Here is an 8,198-nt window from a genome sequence, read left to right on the forward strand (position 1 = left end):
AAGTGGTGAAGAGCACAGCAGGACAATCTCAGAATGTTTCCCTGTAAATTACTAATGAATGACATTAACCAAATGGTGAATTTATAATGGGGAGAACTGGCTGTCACCAACCTGGGAGAATAATGAAGGTGAATGTCACCACTGCTGGGACAGGGAGATACAGTGTCCAGTCCTTGTTCTTTCCTCTTCCACAGTCCTGGCTCCCTTGGTGGCCTCATCTACGCTCATAGATTTAAGTGTCATTTTTGTAGCATCACCTCTTCACCTATGTCTCCAGCCCAGACATTACTCCTCAAGGTCCCCACACTCATCTGTCCAACCTGACATCTCACTGGTGTGTCTAACACCTATCTCACTTTGACCTTCTCTCCAGCTGAAAGCTTGAAATGCCCACCCTTCCCCCACACATGCTCCTGCCAGTGTCTTCCCCCTCTCTGCTGACATAACCCTATCTTTCTGCTGGCACAGAACAAATGTGGGATGGGGGTGCCCTCCTTGACTTCTTTCCCACACCCCAGGTTGAATCCTTAGGAAATGCCATGAAATCCATCTTCCACGTGCATTCAGTGTCCAGTCCCTTCCCACTGTTTCCACTGCTCACAGCCCCATCAAAACACCCAGCACCTGCAGCCTGGAACCATGAGAGCTTCCCCACACCTTTCCCTCCTGCTTCGCTGGTCCCTTGTCTCCTGATTCTGTCCTCAGTTCTGCAGCCAGACTGACCCTGTGGCCCAAGGGCTCTATCTTTGGGAGGAACTCTCAGAGGAAGCTACTAAGGACATGGGCTCCTTGGCCATGACCTTCCAGGACTCAGCATCCACAGAATGAGAACAGTGTCTGCAGTGGATTAAGGACACTGGACTCTGGAACAGTTCTGGCTTTATTAGGTATTTCTGACAAAATCGGTGTTCTCCATTTTTGAATTGGTCAGCTCTCTGCATCCCACATGGACACCTCTAAAGACTACAAGAGTGGGTTCTGGAAGCTTGGGGCAACTCCTAGGCAACAAAGCACTAATTGATTAGCATCAGGGGGCCTAACCATCAAAGCCAGAGGCTCTGAAAGGTACATTCAGATGTGTGGGAAGACACCCTGAACAGTGCATGGAGCACAGGTGGTCACAGGGAACATCACTGGAGAGCCATGCAGTCCTCTTGTCATGTGGCACACAGTCTGTCCTTCCCAGGTTGTCTGCACACCTCATGGTAAGTTGATGAACTTAAAGTGACTAGAACAGCTTAACAAACGGGGAGAAGGTACAGATAGAATAACCACTAGTTGGAAACCATACAGTGTAGCATTTTTAATCTAAATCACTTCTGTTCAGTTTATGTATATAAATATATAGCCAATTTCAATATAATGTAGGCATGTTCTATTCCTGGTCACAGAATCAATAGTCATGGATCCTTAATATCCCAAGGGGAGGCTACAATGACTATTTAAGCAGCAGGTCCCGTAGAAAGCAGCTGTCACGCTGGGAAAGAAACTTGTCATGAACAAATTCAGGTCAGTCTCAGAAGTGTCACATTCCCCCACAGCCCACCTCATGCTCAGAATGTCCCACCTGAGAATCCTGAAAACCCAGTTTGTCTCTCAGTCCCAAACCCCCCAATTCCTGCCCTCAGGATCTCACCATTAGGAGCTGTGATAGACGCATCAGAGCCCTGGGCACTGTCACTGACTGGGGAAGACACAACAGCAGAGTTATGGGTGGGGGAGCCCCCCTCACAGACTCCAGCCCACACTCTCCCAAGGGTCCCAGATGTCACCTCCCAACACTGTGACTTACAGGCAGCCTGAGTGTAGTTCTTCCTGCCTCTGCCTGTGGGAAGACAATGTTGTGTGAGAAGTCGGGGAAAGCTGGATTCTGGTACCCTAAAAGAACCCTATACCCCTGAAGTGCAGGGAGATTTCCAGAACTGTGACTAAACACCCAAGTTAGAATCACGAAATATAGGGACAGTACATGCGCGGGGACTCTACCAATTGCCCCTCTGGACATCGGTCCTAAGCAGTGACCTTCATTCTGACCTGTGACAGCTGGGAATTAGCCCCCATCACTAGAATCATCAGGTGATAAATGTGTCCCTCACTTTCCCACGGGCCTCACTGAAGAGTCAGTGTTAGGAAACAGGCCCCAGATGGACAAGCACCTGTGTGGGGATACGATGCCTATTAAGGAGGCAGAGCAAACTTTCACCTGGGCTTGACCCCCAGGGGGACAGGAAACTCAGCCCCACCCCTTGCCCACCTGAGCACTTCCTCCTCCACAGCACAGCTCCAGCCACCACAGCTCCAAGGAGACCCAGGGCAGCACTGATGCCCACAAAGATGATGGTGACGGTGGTCTGAGGAGGGGGGTCTGTGAGGGGAAGGTGAGAGGTCAACCTCAGGCCTGAGTCCTGACCCTGCTCAGGGACACCCTGAGGAGAGGCTCTGTGCCCACGTCCCCTCCTCACCCCATCTCAGGGCCAGGGGCTCAGACAGCCCCTGGTGCTGCACATGGCATGGGTATCTCTGCTCCTCTCCAGGGGGCACGACCACAGCTGCCCACTTCTGGAAGGTCCCGTCCCCAGCAGGCCTGGTCTCCACAAGCTCCATGTTCTGGGTCAGGTCCTCCCCTTCACGCTGCCAGGTCAGGGTGATGTCCGCAGGGTAGAGGCCCAGGGCCCAGCACCTCAGGGTGACCTCATGGTCAGAGATGGGGTGGTGGGTCATGTGTGTCTTTGGAGGGTCTGAGGGGAGGGTGAGAAAATTCAGGAAGTTTTCATGGTCATGGGACACTCCAGCAGTGCTCATGTGACCACCCTGAGAGTGGACAGGACAGCTGGGGTGGGGGAAGGGAGAGCAACAACTGGACACCAGTCTGGACAGAGGCATCTGGGATCATCTATTCCTGGTAAGCTGCAGAATTAAGATGAGATCTTAGCATAGGAGTGTCCAGGTCTCTAAGGGGAGACACAGACTCAGGTGGAAGCTGATGACTCAGCAAACCAGAAGTCAGGCCTCCAGAGAAGGTCTCAGCCCCAGAACCAGGGAGAGTGTCCTGGTGCACCAGGTGCTGCAGGGTGTGAGGGAACCGCTGTGGGGTGTTTCAGGGAGAGGCTGGGTCCCTTACTGTCCTTTAGAGAAAGCTGGACCCGTGGGTGAGTCACAGAATAAAAAACCTGAGGGTCTCTTCCCTTTCCTGAGCAGGAGGGACATTCTGTCACTGCCTCATTCCCCTCCTCTCCTTGTAGGAAGCCGCCCCAGCCCACAGATCACCTCCTCTGGGAGGCCCGGGCCCTGGTACCTTCTTGGAGAAATGTCTTCCTCTCCTCCAGGAGCCAGCGAAGCCAGTGCACGCAGGTGTCCTCCAGGGCGACCCTCTTTCGCTCGGCAGCAGGGAGGTGCACTAATCTCCCCCTTGGAGTAGTTCGGGTCTCCTTGTCCAGCGGGTCGGTTGTGGTCCAGGAGCGCAGGTCCTCGTTCAGGACCACGTTGTCGGCGCCGTCGTAGGCGAACTTGCTGAACCCGCCGAGGAAGTTCCCGTCGGATCCCAGGACGCAGCTGGTCATTTCCTGGAGGGTGTGGGACACTGACCCCGCCCCGAGGTTGCCTCGGTCATGGTGCCCTGGATTCGACCCGGGGGACCGGACCCAGGGTGATTAAACCTGGTATGAAAATGAGGCGGGAATAAGTTCCCGCGCCCTCCTCCCAGGATGGGTCCTGTAGCCTCGGGCTGACGCACGGATACGGACACGGGGCGACCACGGCCAGTCCGTGGGGATGGGGGTAGTGCCCGGACCCGGGCACGGGTGGCTCACCGTCCTCGCTCTGGTTGTCGAGGGCGCGCAGCCTGTTCAGGTTCGCTCTGCTCCTCTGTTCGTGTTGCCTGATTTTCCGCAGGTAGAAGTCCTTAGACTGTTAACCCTTCGGCTCCACGCCTTCTAACTCCCTTAAAGGCTTCTCCCACGGCGCTGCCAACTTTTGACTTTGACTCCAGGCGTCCATGACGACCCGCGGGATCTCCGTGTCGTCCACGTAGCCCACGCCCAAGTACCAGGACTCCTCGCCTCCCGGTGCGGACACGGACGTGGTGGAATATCTCAGCGTGTGGGGACCTGGTGGCGGGGAGGACGCGCGTCCAGGGTCTTCAGTCGGGCCGGTAGAGGCAGGAGATGCGCTGGAGAGGTCGGGTAGAGGAGGGAGGGGGTGAGAGAGGGGGCCGGGGCCGGGATCCGGGGTCGGGGGTCTGGGCTGAAGCTGCTGGAGACGCGGGGTGTCCGGGTCCTGGGGCTCCGCCGGGTGCCCTCGCTCCCGACCCCCAGATGCCGTTCCCTCCCGACCCCGCACTCACCGGCCCAGGTCTCGGTCAGGAACATGGCCCCGGGGAGCAGCAGGAGCAGGGGTGAGGGCTCCATGACCGGCCGTACGCGCCCAGTTTGTCATTCGTCTGTGAGTCTTCTGTTGAGTTCCGTTTGTCAGTCTTCTGAGCCCTCTGTTGAGTTCCCTTTCTCAGTGGCTGTGAGCCCCTGTTGAGTTCCGTCTGTCAGTGGTCTGTGAGGACTTTATTCTCAGAAGCACGGTGACGCTGACTGGCTGATCTAATGTTCGGATATCCAATCACAGCGAGAACTGCGCAAACAAAGCGTCACGTGTATCGGGAGGTAGGACCTGACAAGACTAGTAAGAGGGAGGAGTCAAACCCGGAGGATTTGACTCACCCCACCTCGGCCCTCCAGGTCTCATGCTAAGATCCTGCACCCAGGTCTGGGGACCCGGGACTTTGCGCTGAGCCCCCTCCTACACCGAGAAGTCTCTGTCCCTCTGTCTCCCTGAGTCCCAGCCCACGGGCTGTTTTATTAATAGTGCCTCAAACATTTTGGTTTCAGAACATCTATACTGCCTTACAAAATAGGGAGAACGGCCAGAATACTTGTGTTTGTGTGCGTTATAGCTGTCAGTATTACCATAAGGAAAAAATAGTTTGAAAAATTATTTAGAATAACTTTAACAACCTATGACATGTTAACAGAAATAATGTTTTTATGCAAAATAAGTATTCCCCAAATAAACAAGGTAGTGAGAAGAGTGGATTTTTTACATTTACATTTTTCCAAGTCCCAGTTCTTGTTTGTATCATTAGAAGTCCACTGGATTTTCATATTTGCTTCTGTGTTAAATCTATTCTTTGGTTGTAGTTTATAAAAAAATACAGCCTCACACAAATATGTAGGGAGAGCATTTTTAAACCTTTCAGATAAGTGTGGATATTTATCTTTGATTATACACTAAAGCCACACAAGTGGTATTTCCTGAAAATCTCTTTGCAAATTGGATCATGAAATAACACCACTGAGTGTTTCCTATTCTGTTATGTTGTTTGAGTGGCTCTTGTACTGATGCAGCATTATTTACAATTAACGAATTGTTTCACTAAGTGATAGAGATCTCCCAGGGTGGGTGCATTTAATGACACATCATCAAAAATCACATTTGTTAAGGTTACCACAGACCTCACTGGAAACGGTTGTCAGCTCTGGGAAGCTGTCAGGCTGCCATGGTGAGACACACCTTTGCCAGAACCCTGGTTTTCCTCTGAGAGCTTCCATTCCATCCAGACAACAAGTGCTGTCAGGTGTCAGCTGCCCCTTGATTCTCCTTGAGGGAGAAGCTCAGGTTCATTTGGGAGAGTGTTTGCCAGTTCACCACACCTCAGTCATCACAGGTTCTGTGTCTCTCATTCTCTTAAGTGAACTTGCTGTTCCATGAAGAAGAGGCTGGCTCAGCCCTCACAGGTCACTTTCCTGGGCTCATGACACTTGGGGATTAATGTAGCAGAGTGTGTTTGTGCACTTTCCCGGTCATCATGGGATATATTTTACTTTTTAATTCTCCATTTTCACTAAGGACAGTTAAGAAATTAATCCATTTGTATAATGAATTCAAGATATACTTATCTTCTTTTAAAATATTTTTTATTTTTCAATTACAGTTGATCTACAATATTAAGTTAGGTTCTGTACAACTCTGTGTTTACATATTTATGTAAGTTACAAACTGATCACCCCAATAAATCCAGTAATGATCTGGCACCTCTTGTGGTTATTACAATATTAATGACTGTATTCCCTATGCTGCACTTTACTTCCCCATGACTGTTCTGTAACCACCAGTGTGTCCTTCTTAATCCCTTCACCTTTTTCTCCCAGTCCCTCCAGTCCCATACCATCTGGCAACTAGCATCTGTTCCATGAATCTGTTTCTGTTTTTCTAGATTACTTTATTTTTCATGTTCCACATAGAAGTGCAATCATCCGGCATTTGTCTTTTTCTATCTGACATATTTCACTCAGCACAATACCTTCCATTCCTGTAGTTGCCAATGGCAAGATTTCATTCTTTTTATGGCTGAGTCATATTCCCTTGTACATATGCACCACTTCTTGATCAAATCATCTGTTGATGGACACTTAGGTTGCTTCCATATACCGGCTTTTGCAAATGATGCTGCAGTGAACACATGGATATGAATGTCTTTTTGATTTAGTGTTTTGGGTTTTTTACAGATAAATACCCAGAAGTGGACTGGCTGGGTCCTTCTTTGTCTCTTGGTATAGCCTTTGTTTTAAAGTCTGTGGTTTCTGGTATAAGTATTGCTACTCCAGCTTGAATTGTTTGTTTCCATTTTCATGAAATATCTTTTTCCATCCTTGTGCTTTCAGTCTGTGTGTGTCTTTCTATCTGAATTGGGTCACTTACAGGCAGCATAAGTGAGCATCTTATTTTCTTATCCATTCAGTCACCATACGTGTTTTGATTAGAGCAATTAACTCATTTGCACTTATACTAATATATTTTTATTATTTTTATTTTTACTTTTTAAATTTGTGATATGTGTTTATTGCTATTTTATTATTCATATTTGTTTTATTTTTATTCTTCTTCTTCTTCTTAATGAAGACCCTTTATATTTCTTGTACTACTGGTTTGGTGGTAATAAACTCTGTTAGCTTTTTCTTGTCTGGAATGCTCTTTATTTGTCTCTTGATTAAAAATGATAGGTCCTTGGTTTTCATTACTTTGAATATTTCTTGTCAATCTCTTTTGACCTGAAAAGTATTTGTTTAGAAATCATCTTTCTATCTTATGGGGGCTGCCTTGTTGATAATTAAGTGCTATTATCTTGGTGCTTTTAAAATTCTCTCTTTGTCTTTAACATTTTTCATTTTCTTTCATGCTTTTTAAAAATTTTTCATTTTAACCTTTGTCATTTTCATTATGTTGTGTCTTGGAGTGGGCTTCTTTGGGTTTATCTTGTTTGGGACTCTGCAGTCTGGACTAGTGTGTCTACTTTCTTCAGCAGGTTAGGAAAATTTTCTGTCATTGCTTTTCAAATAGGGTTTCCATTCCTTGCCCTCTCTCTTCTCTTCCAGGCGCCACCATGATATGAATGTTGGTACGCGTGAAGTCGTCTGAGAGGCTCCTTATGCTCTCCTCATTTTTGTTTTTGTTGTGCTCTTTTTATTGTTTCTTTCTCTCTCTCTTTCTTTCCTCCTCTCTCTCCCTCCCTCCCTCCCTCTCCCTTCCTCCCTCCTTCCTCTCTCTTTCTCTCTCTCTCTCTGTCTGTCTCTCTCTTCTGTTCCGATTGTGTGTTTTCTGGTTCTTTACCTTCCCAAGCTCTGATTTCATCCTGTGCTTCATCTACTCCACTGTTGATTCTCTGTAATGTATTCTTCATTTTTGTTATGGCATTTTTTATTTCTAATGTTTTCTATCTCCATTTTTATGTTTCCTGTCTCTTTGTTGAAGTTCACACTAAGTTCATCCACTCTGCCCCTAAGTTCATTGAGCATCCTTATAACTGGTATTTTGAACTCTGCATCTGGTTGATTGCTTGCCCAAAATTTGGTTAGTTCTCTTCCTGGAGTTTTGTTCTGCTCTTTCATTTAGGACATGCTTCTCTCTCCTCATTTAGTCTGCCTTCCTGTGTTTGTTTCTGTTGTGAGGTAGAGCTGCTCCATCTCCTGGTCTTGGTAGCGTGTCCCCATGCAGTGGGTGTCCTGTAGGGCCCAGGGGTGTGGTCTCCTCCCTGTTCACCCGACCTGGGCACTCCTGGTGTCTACCTTCCCCGCTGTGTGCTGTGTGCACCCTGCTGTTGCAGTTGAGTTATGATTGCTATGTTGACACAGAAATTTCCCTTTTAGGAATTT

The 8,198-nt window shown here is 48.5% G+C and overlaps 1 protein-coding gene across 5 annotated transcripts; it reads right to left on the reverse strand.

Moving 5' to 3' along the window:
• Positions 1-1,001: 1,001 nt before the first annotated feature.
• On the reverse strand, positions 1,002-4,515 carry LOC123827873 (patr class I histocompatibility antigen, A-2 alpha chain-like). 5 transcript variants are annotated; one of them, XM_045852325.1, is made up of 8 exons: positions 4,343-4,515; positions 3,810-4,168; positions 3,296-3,656; positions 2,463-2,738; positions 2,255-2,365; positions 1,793-1,825; positions 1,637-1,684; positions 1,002-1,237 (listed from the first exon to the last, which is right to left on the reverse strand). In XM_045852325.1, the coding sequence occupies exons 3-8, from the start codon at positions 3,558-3,560 to the stop codon at positions 1,158-1,160; spliced, it is 813 nt and encodes a 270-aa protein (XP_045708281.1). In that variant the 5' UTR covers positions 3,561-3,656; positions 3,810-4,168; positions 4,343-4,515; the 3' UTR covers positions 1,002-1,157. The 5 variants fall into 5 exon arrangements, with proteins under 5 accessions (XP_045708281.1, XP_045708282.1, XP_045708280.1 ...); XM_045852326.1 differs by lacking the exon at positions 1,002-1,237 and adding an exon at positions 1,306-1,489; XM_045852324.1 differs by lacking the exon at positions 1,002-1,237 and having other exon boundaries at positions 1,306-1,684; positions 3,810-4,106.
• Positions 4,516-8,198: the final 3,683 nt, after the last annotated feature.

The sequence above is a fragment of the Phyllostomus hastatus genome, unplaced genomic scaffold (assembly GCF_019186645.2).
Source record: "Phyllostomus hastatus isolate PE091 unplaced genomic scaffold, TTU_PhHast_1.1 phas_contig_917, whole genome shotgun sequence".
NCBI lineage: Eukaryota > Metazoa > Chordata > Mammalia > Chiroptera > Phyllostomidae > Phyllostomus > Phyllostomus hastatus.

Coding starts and splice junctions, on each gene's coding strand:
- LOC123827873 (XM_045852324.1), bottom strand. CDS start 3,560: ATGACCAGCTGCGTCCTGGGATCCGACGGGAACTTCCTCGGCGGGTTC. Junction 2,739..3,295: donor GAAGACATTTCTCCAAGAAG/GTACCAGGGCCC, acceptor CCCTCCCCTCAG/ACCCTCCAAAGACACACATG. Junction 1,826..2,254: donor GTGGAGGAGGAAGTGCTCAG/GTGGGCAAGGGG, acceptor GTCTTCCCACAG/GCAGAGGCAGGAAGAACTAC.